The sequence below is a fragment of the Mandrillus leucophaeus genome, unplaced genomic scaffold, assembly GCF_000951045.1.
Source record: "Mandrillus leucophaeus isolate KB7577 unplaced genomic scaffold, Mleu.le_1.0 Scaffold1337, whole genome shotgun sequence".
In the NCBI taxonomy this organism is placed as follows: domain Eukaryota; kingdom Metazoa; phylum Chordata; class Mammalia; order Primates; family Cercopithecidae; genus Mandrillus; species Mandrillus leucophaeus.
Genome location: NW_012101296.1, coordinates 289,191 through 310,272, shown reverse-complemented (window position 1 = coordinate 310,272; position 21,082 = coordinate 289,191). Strand labels below are relative to the sequence as shown.

The window sequence follows — 21,082 nt, the reverse complement described above, 5'->3', positions numbered from 1 at the left end:
TCAAAGCTCTGTGGCACAATGCATTCACCTCCATAATCCGTAACACACCCTCATAGTGGCATGACCTCCTTCCCTGGCTTACTCCCCCTCCTATCTCACGCCTGCTTTCTGGGATCTCCCTAAGTATACTGCCCATATAGAAGTCCTTAACTCGAGCTCTGCTTTTGGGGGAACCCAACCTAAAACAGAACCTACCCCTAGACTGAAAATAGGGTCTGGAGTTTGGAGGGACTTGTAGGAATGGCAGCTGTTAAGGCCCCCACTCAAATGTGGTTCCAAATGAGCTCTGAGAGGCACCAAGCAAAGGTCTACTTCATTTACCAGTCTTTTCCACCTGAGTCCCAGCGACCAGCAGCCACATCAGGGAAAAGAATCAGTGGAAATGAAGTCCACGGACTAAGTATGGGCCCCAACATTCCTGGACTGTGTAAGCCTGTGATTCTTGTAGGATTCCATGGAGGGGAGTAAAAGGGCTTGAATAATAACTGAGATTTGATTTCCTGCAAGGTATGCAAAAGAGGGCTCCAAGTGGGTGACATTTGGTTTAGACTAATAAGGAATATGACCTTTCACTCTGGTGTTATGAACTCAGTAATAGCTACAACTGATTACATAAGAAACCGAGAAACTGAGATCAAGGCATGTTCCATGCCATCTCCAGAGGTCCCCACCCAGAAGTGCTCAACCAAATTAATTCCAAATTAAGGAGGTTTTGTATGACATGTGTTTATAAAATGGAAGAAATTTTTGCCTCTTCCCTTTTCCCCCAAGACTAATTTAAATACAAGTAATTTAAAAGTTAGGAACTCCGTTTTGCTGTGTTTGTTTTTCTAATAGTGTATGTGATATCATCTCATTGATAACACAACATGATGACCAAAACCAAGCTAGGCTCCCTTAGTTCAACTTATTTCTTGGCTTCTGAACAATAGTGGGAACAAAGCCCACAGGAAAATTTGGCCTTCCAGACATCGTTGAGATGATAAGGAAATATGCTAGAACCGATGGCAGCCCTCTGAATCATTTTTAAGAGGTAAAAATTAGTATCTTTTTCCTTTAAAAGGAATTTCTTTCTCTCTTTGCCAACTTTGAGTTTCTCCATTTTGAAGTTTTCAGATATGGACTATAAATTGTCTTCTGTGGGGTTTCTTCTTAATTGCCTGCAAAATTTCATGAAATTAGCACCTACTGTATACCTTCTCCTTGTATCCAGCTAGGAGACTCTCATCACATTGTTGAGTGAGTGAATAAATGAATACATTTCACTTTGTGGAATATGGGCTAATGAAGTCAATTATACTTTCAAAATAGCATTTTATTCTATGTGGCTGAGGCTGTCTGCTCTTTGTAATTTCCTGCATTGTTAACTTTAACAGAAAAAGAAACATCTTAAGACTTGTACCCTATCTATTGAACATCCTTCCATCATAATGCAACTCAAGCAACTCTTCTGAGGCTGACAGAAACATTCAAATGGACAAGTCAGGATATTACGAGCTCCTATCATGGATCCTAAGTGTAGGTATTTTTGATTAAGTGTCAAACAGCAAAGTAGCATGAGAATTTGACTGCTTCAGGTATAGGTAAAGTTAGAGGGGAACAGTGCGGGACAGAGAAGTTAGCGTCTCTCCTTCCTTGAATGACCCAGAGCTAGCTAGCTCCTGAGGTCATTGAGAAAATAAACCCCCCGCTGTGTTTAGAATGAAATAGAAAAGTTCAGAATTCACAATAAAAACCAGCAAGTAATATCATAATATAGGTATGTACATATATCAATGGATTTGTTCAAAGAATATTAAGTGAACAGTCACAATGATGTATAGAACAAATTTCAATTGCTATATTTACAAATCCACATACTTACTATATTAATATTTTTTTTAATTTACTCACTTCTTTAACTTAAATAAATCCACTTAGTAAGGAAACCGAAAGTGCTCTCTACCTCATCCACTTTCAATCTCCACCTCCGACTCAGCCCCGGGCACTCAGCACCTAGCTCCATCACGCAGCCCCCTGCTGTTGGCCATCAGATAAATCCTCCTCACTCAGCTTGGGCTAGAGCTTTCTCTAGTGGTCCCAGGTGTAACTCCCAGCATGCTGTGGGAGTGGAATGTTGTGATGGACCGGAGCTCTGCCAAGTGGTCTGTCCAGAGCAGCAGCTGTCCAATATAAATATAAGATGAGCCACACATGCAGGCCACATGTGTAATCAAAAGTGTTCTAATAACCACATTGAAAGAGGTAAAAAGAAATAGGCAAAATTAATGTTAATAAGGTGTCTTATTTAAACCAATTTATCCAAAATATTATTGCTTCAACATGTGATTGGTACAAAAAAATTATTAAGATGTTTTATCTTCTTTGTACTAAGCTTTCATATTTTTGTGTATATTTTATACCTACAGCACACCTCACTTTGGATTAATCACTGTCAAGTGATTAGTAGCCATATATGACTTGTGGCCCCAGATCTAGAGCATACCATGGTAGTACATTCACAGAAGGGTGAGCAGGGAAAACAACATTGTGTTAAATACTCCCAGGTATCACACTTTGCAAACCACTGCCATTGGCGTTTCTATAGCCTGAGTTCATGATATAAAGGGATCCCTAGTCATTTTATATTAAATGAGATTCCTTAATTGACTCTAAAACTGCCCACAACCTCCTCAGAGGGATTAATTACCCTGTCCTAGGAAGGATCTTTCTACTGCAACAGATGCACCTAGATTCATCGTAGTCTGAATTGCCGTTCCTTTGGGCCATTGCTGAAACTAAGAAAAACTCTGAACTGGAAGCATTTGGTTAGACAATGGGTTCTGTTTTCCCTTCTATCTCCTGGCAAGTTTTGCAACTTTACAATCCAAAGCTGGATTGTACAATTTCAAAGCTGTTGGTTGTCAATTAGCTGCTCCTATAGTATTTATACTGTACTCTAATTCTTACTTCAGTCCATGTGCATAGTCAATATGGAGTGTGAAAAAGACTATTTAAAGCATATATCCATTTTTTTAAGTTATCCTCACTACATGTAAAAATAGCATACACCCTGTCATCTTGAGTGAGAATTGTTTAGACTAGTCACACAGTTCTGCTATCTGAATCCACTAGGCCACAGAATTGCTCAACTCTGTTTGCCATTGACAATATAGTCTGCTTAATTGTGCATATTCTGTTTTATGTTTCAGTTTTTCTGAAAATAAAGGATATGAAAAATAACTGGGTTTTTTTTTGCCATCTGTAGGCCAATGAGTTCTCAAACCATAAAATAGATTTACATAAAATGGAATTATAGTAGATGAAAGGATTAGTGGCTCTTCAGGCAAAATCTGTCATATTTTAGATGAGGATAGTTCTTTTAAAAATATCTACAAGCCTTGATCTGGATTTTAATCCAGAGATTTTTGAAAAATAAGATATTTTGAATTATTTATATTGTTAAGAAATAAGTAAAATAATTTTAACATCTCCAAACTTAATATACTTGCTTAACAATCTTTTTTTTTTTTTTTTTTTTTGAGATGGGGTCTCACTCTGTTGCCCAGGCAGGAGTATAGTGGTGCAATCTCAGCTCACTGCAGCCTTGACCTCCCAGGTCCAAGCAATCCTCCCACTTTAGCCTCCTAAGTAGCTAGGACTACAGATGCCCACCATCATGACTGGTTAATTTGTATTTTTTATAGCAACAGGGTTTTGCCATGTTGCCCAGGCTGGTCTTGAACTAATGAGCTCAAGTGATCCACCCGCCTCAGCCTCCTAAAGTGCTGGGATAACAGGCATGAGCCACCACACCCGGTCCTTAACAATCATTTATTGAATCTCCCAGGTGCGAAGAAGACTGATAGATACAGAGACCATAAAAACAAACAATTTGATCCCAGTTTATATTTATTCTAATACATTATGATGTCAGTTTACATGATTTGTAATGCTTTCAATGAACATCTAATAATATAGCTAACATGTTATTTATAATACATAAAGATACTTTCGTGGTTAACCACAGTGATTACATTAGTTAAATAACAAATTTAAATTTCAGCCAGAAATAAAAGCATTATAATAACATAGCAGAAGAGATTTTATGACAAATAGAAGGAAGACTTCCCGATAAGAAAGTTATTAAAACACTAGAAGGGCTTACCACAGGAGAATGGGATCTTTATCTATAAATTTAGGTTATTTCTTCATTATTCAAGGCTGTTCAAGGAAATGTACCTGCAAGCAATAAAAGACATTTCCCTATTTGTTTTAGTAAATTCATTTTTTTTTCTACTTTTGAAAGTAACCACAAGTATTTTGGAAAACATAGAGATAAAATCTCACCGCAACCCCACCACTCTAAACATAGCCAAGATTAGCCATTTAGTATTCTTCATCCCTGTCTTATTTTGTATATACACAGTTTTATTTTATATAGCTTTAATCATGGTGTAAATACATTTTTCCTATTCTTTTCACTTCCTGTGACATAATTGTTTTTTCATGTAAAGCTAATATTTGGAAGGTATGAGATGCAATGATTTTGTGAGGTGTTAGTCCCATTATTTTATTCCTCACCCCACCATTATTAATGGCAATCTTTCCCATTTGGGCTGCAGGACAAGAGGCCACCATCTAGATGGGGCCAGGCAGTGGTCAGTTCTGGGTGTGAGAATAAAGATCCTGAAGTCTAGCTTTTTAAGTTTATAAGGAATGTCCAGATGTAAGGCTATAAACAAAAATGTGAAAGCAAGTGCACCCACATCCCCATCACCAAAAACCAAAGGAAGGAACAAACCTGTAGAAGATAGGGAAGAAAAACTGAAGGGGAATCTATGGGGTTTAAGAGCTGGTCACCTCCTTCAACCCTCACATTTCAGTTCATGTGTGTGTGGGGCTAGGAAACAAGTATTGGCAATGGAGCTCCCCCCAGGGAGGTTTAGGGACCTCTGGTAGAGTATAATGTGCCTTCATAATCCTGCCTGAAATTCTGGTAGTTCCACCAAGTCATGGAGAAGTTGAGGAGAAGTCTAGAAGGGGATGGTAGGACCCTGCCAGATCCAAGATTCCCACAGACCTCAAGAACAGTGTTTATTTGAATACTGCCAGGCAATGAAGTCCAGCGAACAGGTATGGAATGGCTTGGAGCAAGCTGGGATTCTAGGCAAACAGGTCAGCAGTGGATGGTTCCTCCTTCGCTGAACATTCTAAAAAGACAAGCACGAACCAGGAAACAGCTGGAGACACTGTGCTAGCCATCCTCTAGGAGAGGGACCCCATTCCCTCTATTGTACTCTCTCTTTAAGCAAAGTGAGTATGAAAGTGGCAAATGGACTGCTTGAACAGTCTGAACTTAATTGCCAGCTATTTTGGGGAGTGCTGAGAAAGCTGGCTGCCCAAAATCTGGAGACTTTGTGGGAAGATGAGTTTAGATGCAGGGCCTCCTACTGCAGAGAGAGGGGATCCCCAGTTCTAGCCATTCTCATTTCTGGGCCTTCAAGGTCATTCATCAAACATATTTGTCTACACATATATCCAAGGTTTAATACTCTCTATATTTGTTTGTAATTTAGGCATCATAAAATTCTGAACTTGCTAAGTAGAATATGAAATTGCTAATGGAAGATTGTTTAGTTTTTAAAAAAGACTAGCAGTCTTTAAACTTCTGGCTCAGATAGGCACTCAAATATTTGTTGAATGAGTGAATGTAAGGATAATAGAATATAATAAATTCCAATTGGGATCAGATTATTAGGTTATCTAACATTTATGATGAATCAAGTTCATGAAAAAGTGTTACTTAGTTAAATAATTATATCTACTTAACCTCAATTTTATTTTTGATTTAATTTTTTTTTTTTTTTTTTTTTTTTGAGACAGAGTCTCACTTTGTTGCCCAAGCTGGAGTGCAGTGTCATGATCTTGGCTCACCGAAACTTCTGCCTCCTGGGTTCAAGCAATTCTCGTGCCTCAGCCTCCTGAGTAGCTAGGACTATAGGCGCACACCACCACCCCTGGCTAATTTTTTGTATTTTAGTAGAGACGGGGGTTTCACCATGTTTCCCAGGCTGATCTTGAACTTCTGAGCTCAGGTGATCCACCCACCTCAGTCTCCCAAAATGCTAGGATTACAGACACGAGCCACCATACCTGGACCTCAGCTTTAAAAGTCAATCACTATTCAATTATCCATGAATTTATCTAAATATTTTTTATTTCATATTATAGCTTCAGACTATAGAAATTTTAGGGATAACAATTCTCAAAAGTTTATATTTTAATGAAAAAATATACTTCTGTTCAAAGACTGCCGCCTTCATATATTACTCATTCCTCCAATGATCTGGGAGTGTGTGGGGAAAAAAAGTATTTTCTTGAATGTATTTTGAAATAATTTATGGACAAGTTTTTAAATTTATTTTTCATCTTCATGTAATGCTAGAAATGTCTCACATTAATGGTTACCTAGTGCATGGTAGAGACTTCTGCTGGACGATACTCTAGTAAATGGATGCTAATGCATCAGCAGTCCATTGAAAAACATTAATAAGCTTGACATGCATTGTCTACAACAGGAGTCCCCAATCGCCTAGCCAGACTGGTACCAGTCCATGGCCCGTTAGGAACCTGGCCACACAGCAGGAGGTGAGTGGTGGGTAAGCATGGCTGCTGAGCCCCACCTCCTGTCAGATCATTGGCAGCATTAGATTCTCATAGGGGTATGAACCCTATTGTGAACTGTGCATGTGAGGGATCTAGGTTGCCCGCTCCTTATGAGACTGTAATGCCTGATGATCTGTCACTGTCCCCCATCACCCCCAGAAGGAACGTCTAGTTGCAAGAAAACAAGCTCAGGGCTCCCATTGATTCTACATTATAGTGAGTTGTATAATTATTTAATTATATATTACAATGTAATAACAGTAGAAATAAAGTACACAATAAATGCAATGTGCTAGAATCATCCTGAAACCATCCCCTTTCATCCTCCCAAATCCGTGGAAAAGTTGTCTTCCATGAAACCAGTCCCTGGTGCCAAAAAGACTGGGGAATGCTGGTCTGCAAAGTAGGGTCAATAAATCTAAAATCTTATCTGTAAGAGTAAAAATGAGAAGATATCCATATGCAGAAGAATGAAACTAGACCCCTGGTTCTCTGGAGGGACAGAACTAATGGAATATATATATATATAAAGGGGAGTTTATTAAGTATTAACTCACGTGATCACAAGGTCCCACAATAGGCTGTCTGCAGGCTGAGGAGCAAGGACAGCCAGTCCAAGTTCCAAAACTAAAGAACTCAGAGTCCAATGTTCAAGGGCAGGAGGCATCCAGCATGAAAGATGTACGCTGGAGGCTAGACCAGTCCCTGTTTTCACATGTTTCTGCCTGCTTATATTTTAGTCACGCTGGCAGTTGATTAGATCGTGCCCACCCAGATTAAGGGTGGGTCTGCCTTTCCTAGTGCACTGACTCAAATGTTAATCTCCTTTGCAACACCTTCACAGACATACCCAGGATCAATACTTTGTATCTTTCAATCCAATGAAGTTGACACTCAGTATTAACTATCACAAGTCCACTCCTTGTCAACTTGGACTAATACACATCTCCTGAGATCATACATAATCTTCAAATAAAGATAATAATAAGGTCATAATTACACCTAACATAACGCAGCTATCCTTCATACAATGAGAAACACACCAATCACCAACCCAAATACAATACTTAAATGCTGATGTGAAGTCAATAAATCTTATGTCACATGATAAAGAAGAAAGGAAATAAAATGAAGATATTTTCTTAGTACAGGTGTATACATGCACAAACATGCTTTTAAGAAAAGAAGGAGGAAATACTCATGCCAATTACAGTCCTTGTTTTTTGCAGCTGGGCACATGGTCATAGCTGGTAATGATGACTACCTTCTACTACCTATTCTGTATTCCCTTTGCCTTCAACAAGCACCTCAGCAGGTCGTGGTTTTTTTTCCTGGTGGAGTGACTCAAACCTTCATTCTTGAAGTGTCTGGACCATTTGTAGTCCTGCCTGGTTTGGGCTGTTGTAGTTTCCCATGGACCTTAATCACAGGGCATGGTAATACTAAGAGACGCCCTAAGGATACCTTGATTATGGAGTAGTAGACTGATTTCATCTTGATAGTCCAGGTCAGTCACCCCAGCCAACACTGTAACGCCCTTCTTAGACTGTTGACTTAAAGGCAGGAGGAGCCCAAAGTGTCCAGGTGGCAATCTTAATTTCAGTTTAATGGAATCATTGTTGTGTCTCCTGGTGGCAGTGTTCCTCCCTCTGGAACTAAGACCTCTAGGCAAGCAGAATGTAACGTCGTGGGAACAGGAAGAAAAAACTGTGCTAGTGGATCAGTAGGGGTGATGGTGAGTGGTGCCACTTTCACTTCTACCCCTTGATTCCTGAACCCATGAATCCTGGCTATGGGAGAAACAGTACCATATATTGGATGCTGATTCAGAGCATACATGGCCCTCTGGAGAGCTCTGCCCCAGCCATGCAAAGTATTGTCACCTAGTTGGCATTGTAATTGTGACTTCAAAAGGCCATTCTACCATTCTATCAATCCAGCTGCTTCAGGATGATGGGGGGAACTTGGTAAGACCAGTGAATTCCATGAGCATGAGCCCACTGCTGCACTTCTTTAGCCGTAAAGTGAGTGCATTGGTCAGAGGCAATGCTATGTGGAATACTGTAACAGTGGATAAGGCATTCTGTGAATCCACAGATGGTAGTCTTGGCAGAAGCACTGCGTGCAGGATAGGCAAACCCCTATCCAGGGTAAGTGTCTATTCCAGTGAGGACAAACCTCTGCCCTTTTCATGATGGATGAGGTCCAATATAATCAACCTGTCACCAGGTAGCTGGCTGATCACCCCGAGGAATGGTACCATATCTAGGGCTCAGTGTTGGTCTCTGCAGCTGGCAAATTGGGTACTCAGCAGTGACCGTAGCCAGGTCAGCCCTGGTGAGTGGAAGTCCATCTTGCTGAGACCATGTGTAACCTCTATCCCTGCCACCATGACCACTTTGTTCATGGGTCCATTGGGCGATGACAGGAGTGGCTGAGGAAAGAGGCTGAGTGGTGTCCACAGAATGGGTCATCCTATCCACTTGATTATTAAAATCCTCCTCTGCTGAGGTCACCTGTTGGTGAGCACTTACATGGGATACAAATATCTTCACAGCTTTTGGCCGCTAGGGAGGTTTATCCACATACCTCTTCCCCAAATTTCCTTGTCACCAATTTTCCAAGCATGCTTCTTCCAAGTCCCTGACAATCCAGCCAAACCATTGGCTGCAGCTCATGAATCAGTATATAATCACACATCTGGTCATTTCTTGTCCCATGTAAAGTGTACAATCAGGTGCACTTCTTGAAGTTCTGCCCACTGGGAAGATTTCCCTTCACCACTATCCTTCAGGGATGTCCTAGAAAGGGGCTGTAGTGCTGCAGCTGTCCACTTTCAGGTGGTGCCTGCATATAGTGCAGAACCATCTGTGAACCCTAGTCTTCTCTTCCTGTCAACTGATCATAGGGAACTTCCCATGAGGCCATTGATGCAGGCTGGGAAAGAAGGCAGGATGGCAGGAGTTGAGACCATGGGCATTTGAGCCACTTCCTCATGTAACTTACTTGTGCCGTCAGGACCTGCTCGAGCCTGATCACATATATACCACTTCCATTTGATGATGGAAGTGCTGCTGTGCAGGAAGCATCTAGCATGGGAGAAAGATGTAGGCTGGGAGGCTAGGCCAGTCTCTCTTCTCACATTTTTCTGCCTGCTTATTTTCTAGCTGCACTGGCAATTGGTTAGATTGTGCCCACCCATTAAGGGTGGGTCTGCCTTTCCCAGCCCACTGACTCAAATGTTAATCTCCTTTGACAACATCCTCACAGACACACCCAGGATCACTACTTTGTATCTTTCAATCCAATCAAGTTGACAGTCAGTATTAATCATCACAACCCCTATCTGTCATCATATACAAAAATCAAATCAAAGTGGATTAAAGACTTACATCTAAGACCTCAAACTATGGAACTACTACAAGAAAACATTGGAGGAACTCTCCAGGACGTTGGACTGGGCACAGATTTCTTGGGTAATACCCCACAAGCACAGGCAACGAAAGCAAAAATGGACAAATAGCATCACATTAAGTTAAAAAGCTTCTGAACCACAAAGGAAACAATCAACACAGTGAAGGGACAATTCATAGAATGGGAGAAAATATTTGCAAACTACCCATCTGACAAGGGATTAATAACTAGAATATATAAGCAGCTCAAACAACTCTATAGGAAAAAAAATCTAATGATCTAATTTTCAAATGGGCAAAAGATCTGAATAGACATTTCTCCAAAGAAAATATACAAATGGCAAATAGGTATATGAAAAAATGCTCAACATCACTGATCTTAAGAGAAATGCAAATCAAAACTATAGTGAGTTATCATCACATCCCAGTTAAAATGACTTTTATCCAAAAGATAGGCAATAACAAATGCTAGTAAGGATGTAGTGAAAAGGGAGCCCTTGTACACTGTTGGTGGGAACGTAAATTAGTACAACTACTATAAAGAACAGTTTGGCGGTTCCTGTAAAAACTAAAAATAAGAGCTACCATATGATCCAGCAATCCCACTGCTGGGTATCTATCCCAAAGAAAGGAAATCAGTATATTGAAGAGATATCTGCACTCCCATGTTTATTGTAGCACTGTTCACAATAGCTGAGATTTGGATACAACCTAAGTGTCCATCAACAGATGAATGGATAAAGAAAATGTAGTACTTACAAACAACAGAGTGCTATGTAGCCATAAAAAAGAATGAGATCCTGTAATTTGCAACAACACACATGGAACTGAACGTCATTATGTTAAGTGAAATAAGGCAGGCACAGAAAGACAAACTTCACATGTTCTAATTTATTTGTGGGAGCTAGCAATTAAAACAACTGGACTCATGGAGATAAAGAGAATGACGCTTACTAGAGGCTGGGAAGGGTAGTGGAGTTGGGGTGGGGGATGGGGCGGTAGAGGGGGGATGGTTAGTAGGTACAAAAAACTAGAAAAAATGAATAAGATCTAGTATTTAATAGCACAACAGGGTGACTATAGTTAATAATTTAATTGTACATGTTAAGATAACTAAAAGAGTATAATTGTATTGTTTGTAACAAAAAGGATAAATACTTGAGGTGATGGATACTTCATTTACCCTGAAGTAATTATTACACATTGTATGTCTGTATCAAAGTATCCCATATGCCTCATAAATATATATACCTACTACATACTCACATAATTTTTTAAATGAATAAAAATTAAGAGTTTAAGGCTCTTAGGTGCATACATTATAAAAGCTTTATCAAGGGAATTTTGTAGTAAATAGCAAAAACCTTAAAAGTTTGTGTACCATTTGATCAAACAATTCCATTTCTGGAATTGTATTCTAAGGAAATACTTATGGACATGCACAAAAAGTTATTAAGAATGATTTTCATCAATGTTAAAATTTTAACATAAAAAGTTGGAAATGGTTGGGAATATTTATGTACGTTATGCCCCAACTCTGTGACAAAATATGCATGTTTTAAGAAATATTTAGCAATATGGCAAAATGTTATAACGAAAAATAAATTTATAAAATCGATGGACTGTATGATCTCATCTTTGGTTAAAATGAATTGCTGCATGCATAGAAAAAAGACTGAAGTCATGTTCTAAAATATCAATAGTTGTTACTTCTGGATGATATCTTTATAATTTTTATATTTATGGTTTTTGTTTTTTTACATTTTCTACAACAGTACGTATATTTTCTATGATCAGATTTTCAAAGCTTTTATTAAAAAAAACCTATTTTTTGTAACAATTATACTAAATTTAAAGTCATACTTTTATATAAGAAATAAAAATTTAATCATTTAACAATAAAAACAGTCCTTAATCCATGTTAGAGATTATCATGAAAAATGAAGAAAGCTTCACATATAAACATGAAAAGAAAACATTAAAGGAAGTGATAACTTGATACAAGTTTCTGTCTGCCTCACCCAGCCGGAAGTTAAGCCCTCTATCCGTGGAGCATCAGTAAAGTAAGGGTATAATTTTTAGTATTAGTAATAATAGGTTCTTGCAAACCTATTATGCAAATTGCTTTAAAGCCAAAATAATTCTTTGAATATAAATTTGGCTTTAATTCTATAAATTTAAAGAATTAATTTGGAAGCAAGATGGGTATTGTATCAACTTTGTATATATCCTATTATTCAAGCATTCAGCAAGGTGGCATTGGGTATGAGCTATTTCATTTTGGATAAGAAAAGTGGCCAGCCATCTAATCCTTCCAGGAAAGAAATTTTTTAACATATGGCAGAGTGTGAGGCATCAGGTGTTATAAATCCCAGATGTCATTCACACAACTAGCAGGCTGTTGTGAGAAATATTCTGGGTATTCCTATTCAGTCGTGTGATTGAAGACTTGGTGTCTTTTTTGTTAATTTATTCTTATTATTAAAAAGTAGCATATTCCAGATTATTAATACTTCCCTTTTCCATTAAACACACATTTCTTCTAAGAATAATGTAAATTATGATCATTGTTAAGCAATAAAATCCCATCTACCTCATTCAACCCTTGCCCTCCCCAAATAAAACAAAACAAAACAGATACCAAAACTATGAGTTGTTCTGAACTTTCTCCAGTTAGCTCAGGGAAAACATTTGCCTAAACTGCAGCTTCTTGTAGTCACTCTTAAGATTTCCATCTATGTTCAAACTCTAAGAATTTGTCTCAATTTCTTCTGCTACTATAGGCATTGGTAGGGATATAGAACTAGGGAATATGTATCACAGACAAATAGGTCTCATCAAGGTAGTCTCTAATGCTGCTTGTCTCATCTTCAAGACACACAAAAAATTAAACTGTATGGTTAGTAATTTTAGCTATATTAAATTTAAAACTTCTACTTAACCAAAAGCACTATAAATAAAGGGATCAAGTAACAGGTAGGAGAAAATGTTCACAAGGTACAGAACAAAAGATTAAAATTCACAATAAATAATGCTTACAGATGAATGAGAAAATGACAAACGACCCAGTAAAAATGGGCAAAGGACATAAAAAGGTATATAAGAGAGAAAATCCAAAAGCAAAAACATATCAACAGAAGCTCTATCTACTACAAATTAAGAAATGCAAATTTAAGTAATAAAAAGAAAAAAGTTCACATTCTTCTAGTTGTTAACAAAGTATAAAGTCTGATAACACCAAGCACAGAAGGATGTGAGTTGCTGATAGGCATATAAATAGGTACAACCATTGGAAATCAATTCAATACTACCTAGTAAAGCTGAAAATGTCTTTACACCAAGACTCAGGTTTTTTAGTCCAGAGAAACTTGCCTACATACACAAGGAAGAATGTATAATATAAGAATGTTTATTACCTCACCCTTTGAGGCAGAAATAAAGAAAATAAAAACAGTCTAATTCTTCATTGGTTGGGAAATAAACAGTACGTAAATATTCATACAGTAGGTTTTCATATAGTACTTAAAACAAGTAAATCATAAGTACATGTATACAGTGGATCAATTTCAAAAAATTTAAGTAAAAATGAAAGTAAATCGCAATAGGATACAATCAATATGATACAATATACACAAACATTATTTTGTGCATGTAAAATTATACACAAATTATATCAAATTGAATGTATCCTACTGTGATTTATTTTTATGAACATAAATTTTTTTTCCTTTTTTTTTTTTGAGACAGAGTCTCACTTTGTTCCCTAGGCTGGAGTGCAGTGGCGCCATCTCAGCTCACTGCAACTTCTGCCTCCCATGTTCAAGCAATTCTCCTGCCTCAGCCTGCCGAGTAGCTGGGATTACAGGCACACACCACCATGCCTGACTAATTTTGTATTTTTAGTAGAGACGGGTTTCACCATGTTGTCCAGTTTGGTCTTGAACTGTTGACCTCAAGTGATCTCCCCGCCTCAGCCTCCCAAAGTGCTGGGATTACAGGGTGAGCCACCATGCCCAGCCTACTTAAAATGTATATATATACACACACAGTATATATAGAGAGAGCATATATACAGTATCTATATATAGTGTGTGTGTGCGTGTGTGTGTGTGTGTGTCCAAAACATAAACTCATGCATGGCAATGATACATTATTGGCAGGAGCTATTTCTTTCCCCAGGGAAAGAAAGCAAAGAGATGGAAGTATGGTTTTAGTTATATCCATAATATCATGTATCTATATTATTTTATTTATTTAGAGAAAAAACATTCTGAAGCAAATATGGTAAAATGTAAATATCATTTAAATTCAGATGGTAGGTAAATGGTTGTCTAATATTACTTACTGTATACTGGAAATATTTAATGATGAAATTAATTTTTTATTTAAGTTATTAATAAGAAAAATGCTCAAATTGTTTGGGGAAATACAAAAGCAAGGCATATTGAAGCAATCTGAAAAGGCTCAAGTTCATTAATAGTTCATTTTGCCCCCATAACAAATACTTAATGTAACAACTCCAGTTCAGCCGGAAGAACATCTGTTTTTCAACTTATCTTGGTGGGGGGCAGACCCGTTTTCTACTTATCTCCCATGACAGTGTGACAATTCAATTTTAAAAGGTTTTCCAGGCTTTCTTTGACCTTACATTTATAAGTCAAAAGAAAGATTTAGGCAAGTGAGCAAGTCATTCATACTTCAAATCAGTTTTTGTTATTTATTCAAATTTTTTGTTATATTTGCTTCTTGTGTTTTTTGTTTGTTTGTTTTGAGACAGGCTGTAGTGCAATGACATGATCTCAGCCAGGTTCAAGCAATTCTCCTGCCTCAATCTCCCAAGTAGCTGGGACCACAGGCGTGTGCCATCATGCCCAGCTAATTTTTATTTTTATTTTAGTACAGACAGATTTCACCATGTTGGCCAGGCTAGTTTGAACTCCTGACCTCAAGCGATCAGCCCTCCTCGACCTCCCAAAGTGCTGGGATTACAGGCATGAGCCACCGTGCCCGGCCTTTTATTTCCTTCTTCGGGTTGCTGATTTATTTGTTTGATTTTCTCTGAAATTGTATACATTTGATGAAAATACAAACCAATATAATTTAAGAAATCCCAAACTAAAGAATCACTTTATACCATGGGTAACCATCACAGTAGCAACTGGTTCAGTCAATAATCATTAATGGGTGCCGAAACTGGTGGGCAAAAGTTCAATGGGAAAGAGGATATAGTCTTGAAGCATCTCGCCACAAATTACTGTTTAACTTTAAAGGGAAAAATAGTAACTTCAGATTGGAGAAAACAGGCAGACATCACTTTAACCAAAGTAGCATCATGACTACTGAGACAAACCAATATTATGTGAACTGATGTGTGTATGACACAACACATTGAGATTACAGCATCACTTCTGTGCTAACCCTAACCCAAATGCATAACCCGAATCTAAGCATGAGGTGACATCAAACAAACCTAAACTGAGGGATATTCTGCAAAGTAACTGGTCCATATGCTTCAAAAATGTCAAACTCATGAAAGACAAAGAAAGCCAGAGGAATTATCCCAGATGAAAGAAGACAAGAGCGACATGGCAGCTAAATGCAGTAAGTGACGCTGGACTAGATTGGACTCTGTCACAAAATTGTTTTTATTTTCCTAAGAATGACATCATTGGATAATTGGTGATTTTGAGTAATTTGTTTCATGTTGCTTTTGTTGAGAAGCCTCAGAATGCAAATTTAATATAAAATACTTAAAGTATTTACACCATATAACAAGATTAAAACTATGAAAACATTAGTCTCACCTTGCCCCTCTATAAGAATAATCCAGTTCTAAGAGATGGTTCTTCAGACTTTGCTCTCAAAAATTACAAACAATTCTCATAGTAACATTGACAGAGAATTTCTAATATATATAGGTCCTGAATATGTTACAGATTTCATAAAATAAATTTGAGGACTGTTGGTGGAAGCTCAGTAGCTGATCTATTCTACTGAAAAGTTGAAAAAGGAGAAATGATTAATAAGGCTGTTATAACCAAACAATATGAGTTGTATAGCTTATACCAGCTTTCAGAATTGCACTTAGAAACACAGTGGCAATCAGTCTAGTATTTTGACTTTGATGCAATGCATTCTACTTCCTGTATCATTTAAATGTAGTGGAATTGTTATGAAGATGAGTGTTACACATCCCAGTTTTTTGGATAGTGCTCTCCATAAATTTTATATATTGACTGCAATGCCAATTACAGTTAAAGGCAAGCTTGTTTCTCATTAACTATGTGACTTCAAGCTAATTACTTGGCTTCTTTGAGCCCCAGAGCCTGAATTTGTTATATGATAGGATCAGAATCTCTTGTCTTTAAAATTCTTTTCAAGTCTAGTTGTGGATCATTCGAGATTTCAGTCAATAGTTAAGTTATCCATAAAAATGACATATTTCTTCTAAAGCCAAAATAGAAAACCTCTCTTCTTTAAGAGCAATTCCTTATGTTAGCTTATTTTATGAAGTATTTTAGATACATGAAAAATGTATAATTAAGAATAGAACAAACTTCCATGTACCCACCATCCAGCTAAAATACAGAACATTACAGTTTGTTATCTATCATGTTGGCAAAAATCCTTGAGTCTGACAAAATGCCTTATTATCAACTCTGCAGGGAAATAGACACTTTCACATATTGTTGGCAGGAATGCAAAAACGGTATGATGGGAATTTGGCAATATCTAGCAAAATTACATATGCATTTAATCCTGGACACCACAATCACCCTTCTAAATCTATCTCAGAGATATATAGGCAGAAATATGAAATGATGTATATACAAACTTATCCATTGTAGTACTATTTGTAATAGCAAAAGATTGCAAACAATCCAAATGTTCATCAATAAAGGACTAGTTGAAGAAATAATGATGAAATACTCTTCCACTATAAAAAATACTCTATAAGATGCTGTGAATTGCATACAGCATGCTATCTTTTGTTTAAGAAAGAGGGACTATAAGTGTATGTGTATGAGTGTGTGTGGAATAAGCATTTTTTAAAAGTAATAATAGAAGGATAAACCAAAAGCCAATGAAAAATGATTACTTACAGTGGAAGGAAAACACAGGAATCAGAGGATGACAAATATGCATAAGAAAAGATGTTCAACCTCATACATCATTAGGGAATTGCAAATTAAAATGAGATACCACTACACATATATTAGAATGGCTAAAATTCAAAACACTGACAGCACTAAATGCTTGTGAGGATGTGGACAACAGGAACTCTCACTCATTGCTGGGGGAAATGCAAAATGGTAAAACCACATAGGAAGACAGTTTGACAGTTTCTTACAAAACCAAGCATACTCTTACTATATGATCCAGCAATCATACTCCTTCATATTTGTCCAAATGAGTTGTAAACTTATATCCACACGAAAAGCTATATGTTAATTTTTACAGCAGCTTTATTCATAATTGCCAAACCTTGGAAGCAGACAATGTCCTTCAGTAGGTGAATGGATGAACAACCTGTGGTACCTCTTTACAGCAGGGTATTATACAGAACTAAAAAGGAATGAGACATCAAGCCACTTAGAGACATGGAGGAAACTTAAATGCATACTGCTAAGTGAAAAAAACAAACAAACAGTCTCAGTAGATAATTATGACGGCAATAATCCACCCTTATCCACAGTTTTGATTTCTGCAGTTAACCAAGGCCTGAAAATATTACATGGAAAGTTTCAGAAATAACTAATTCATAAGCTTTAAATTGCACACTGTTCTGAGTAGCATGATGAAGTCTTGTGCTACCCTGCTCCATCCTGCCCTGGACCCGAAACATTCCTTTGTCCAGCACATCCATGCTCTATATATTACCATAAACTTTCATTACTTAATAGCTGACTCTGTTATCAAATCAACATATACAACAAAGGTGAGTACAGTACAATTAGATGTTTTGAGAGAGAAAGCATATTTATATAACTTTTATTACAGTATATAGTTATAATTGTTCTATTTTATTATTAGTTATTGTTGTTAATTTCTTATTGTGCATAATTTATAAGTAAACCTTATTATAAGTATGTATTTGTAGGGTTCTATACTATCCATAGTTTCAGGCACCTTCTGTAGGTCTTGTAACATATCCCTTGAGGATAAAGGGGGACTATTATGTATGACATTCAGGAAAAGGCAAAACTATGGATACAGGAAAAGGTCAGTGGTTGCCAGGATTCTGGGGAAAGAAGGGAGGGATGAATATTGGAACATAAGGGACTTTTAGGGCAGTGAAATTGCTCTGTATGTTATTGTAATGGTGGATATGTCATTAGATATTTTTCAAAACTCACAGAATGTGCAACACAAAACAACAAACCTTAATATAAACCATGGTCTTCAGTTAATAATAGTGTACCAATGTTGGCTATCAATTGTAATAAATGTACCACAATAATGCAAGACATTAATAACGGGGAAAAAGAGGCAGGTTTTCTGTAAACCTAAGGCTGTTTAAAAAAAATATATCTGTTAACAAAAAAGAAAGGCAGGGGACACGCACTGGAAATAAACCTTCTCAGATGAAATCTGTCATATGGTCTTGACTTTCAAAACATGTAAATGTGGCTATTAAATAACCAATTACTTTAAGAAGAAAATAAAAGAACAAAGCAATCCCTAAAAATCTAAACCAAATTGAGACAAGCGAACTTAGCTCTACAGCAAGTTGGTGGCACGACCAAATAGAGAAGAGCTCTGTCTAATGACTGCAAAAGGAATATTTTGGCTTTCATTTTTTTGTGAGATATATCCTAAAGACTAAAACATCACAAAGAACTGTAACCTGTATTTAGTCATTTTATTGTTACTTACAACATTGGGGTTGCTATTCTGAAACTGTTATTTTTAAAATACCTATGATATTGGGTGTGGTAGCATGCACCTGTAGTCCCAGCTACTCAGGAGGTTGAGGCAGATTGCTTGAGGCCATGAGTTTGAGGTTGCAGTGAGCTATGATTGTGCCACTGTACTCTACCCTGGGCAATATAGCAAGCACTCTACCCTAGGCAACATAGCAAGACCCTATCTCTAAAATAAATAAATAAATAGCTACATATACTAAATATATATTATTTATATGGTAGGAAAAGACAAATAAATGTTAATATTATTAAAAACCAAGATTTTTAGCTTAAGAGAACAAGGCAAAATATTAAAAAGTAGGTGAAAGTTCTAATCTTTAATTTAAATAGAAAATACCAGTACGAACTCATTATTTACTTTTCTTCTTCTAGAAAACAGTTATTTCCGAGTTCTGCCCACTGGAAAAGGTCTGGAAGTAATAATAACTTAGTAGCAACGATCATCCCTAGCATTCAGATTATAGTCTTCAAAGACTAATGAAGCAGGGCCTTTGAAGAAATGGCTGATTTCATATAGAATAGGAAATATACATGCTGAGCCTGAGACCACTTGCTATGCCTGAAAGCCAGAAAGCTATCAGAGACTACTGGGGTCATATCAAATTAATTAAAGAGTCAAACTAAAAATGCTCCACTCACCAAAAATGGCAACAATTTGAGCATCAAAAGAGAATAACAATACACTTACTATATGATGCAATTGAGTAAAAGAATGCAGAGACATGATTCTATTTTTAGGAATTCCTAGAAAAACCTAATATATAGTGACAGGAAGCAGATTAATGGTTGCCTAGGGCTAGGGATGGAGTGGAACTGACTGCAGAGGGACCCAAAGGAATTTTGCGGGGTGATAGAAATATTCTATATTCTAGGCTGGGCACAGTGGCTCACACCTATAATCCCAGCACTTTGGAAGGCCAAGGCAGGTGGATCACTTGAGGTCAGGAGTTCAAGACCAGCCTGACCAGTATGGTGAAACCCCATCTCTACTAAAAATACAAAAATTAGCTGGGCATGGTGGCAGGCACCTGTAATACCAGCTTCTCAGGAGGCTGAGGCAGGAGAATCGCTTGAACCCTGGAGGCAGAGGTTACAGTGAGCCAAGATTACACCACTGCACTCCAGCCTGGCAACAGAGCAAGACTCTGTCTCAAAAAACAAACAAACAAAAAAAGGAATATTGTGTATTCTGATTGTGGGAGTAGCTATACAGGCATATGCATTTCTCAAAATTCATTCAACTGCAGTTTCTAAATGAGTGCATTTTATTGCATTTAAATTATACTTCCAATAATATTGATTTAAAAAAAAAGGAATAAAGACTGCAATGAATAGAAATCATAAGTGTAAAAATCTCAGAGTCCTTAATAAGTCTTTTTAAAAAATCCTCTTTGTTCACCAATTACCAGGATACCAAATGCTACAGTTTGGAATATTGTTCCCTCTAGATCTCATGTTAAAATTGGATACCCTATGTTGGAGGTGGGGCCCAATGAAAAGTGTTTGGATCACAGGGGCAGATCCCTCATGAATAGTTTAATGCTCTCTCCCAGGAGTGAGTTCTTACTCAGTAAGTTCTCATGAGAGCCTATTGTTAAAAGGAGCCTGGCATGTCCTCCGTTTCTCTCTTGCTTCCTCCCTCACCATGTGATCTCTGTACACACCAGGTTTCCTTCACCTTCTACTATGGGTGGGAGCAGCCTGAGGCCCTCACCCGATGCAGATGCCTGTACTGTGCTTCTTGTACAGTCTGCAAAACTGTAAGCCAAACAAACCCCTTTTCATTATAAATTTCTCAGCCTCAAATATTCATTTATAGCAACATACAACAGACGAAGACACCAAATCATTATTCTAAAAATTGATAAATGTAAGTTATCACTTACCCTGCTTTTCTTATGTGGGCCGGGCTTCAAGGTACCTAGTGGTTGAGGAGGGAAAGTTCTTTATTGAACAATTACAGTTAATAAATGCAGAAAGGATGATAAAATTAGAAAATTACTATTTTTGAAATATTTTACAAAATGATGGATCTAAGTAATAATCATCAGTGGTTTCTAAAACCATTAGGTGAAAGATAGACAAAGATCCTTA

General features: G+C 37.3%; 1 protein-coding gene across 1 annotated transcript in view; it reads left to right on the top strand.

The window, feature by feature from the left end:
• The first annotated feature begins 240 nt into the window (after window positions 1-240).
• The window catches only part of SLAIN2 (SLAIN motif family, member 2), a 124,118-nt gene continuing 103,276 nt past the window's right edge, over window positions 241-21,082 (top strand). The window contains exons 1-2 of the mRNA XM_011973064.1: window positions 241-427; window positions 1,921-2,144. Coding sequence (XP_011828454.1) covers window positions 241-427; window positions 1,921-2,144 — 411 coding nt within the window. The remainder of the gene's footprint in view (window positions 428-1,920; window positions 2,145-21,082) is intronic.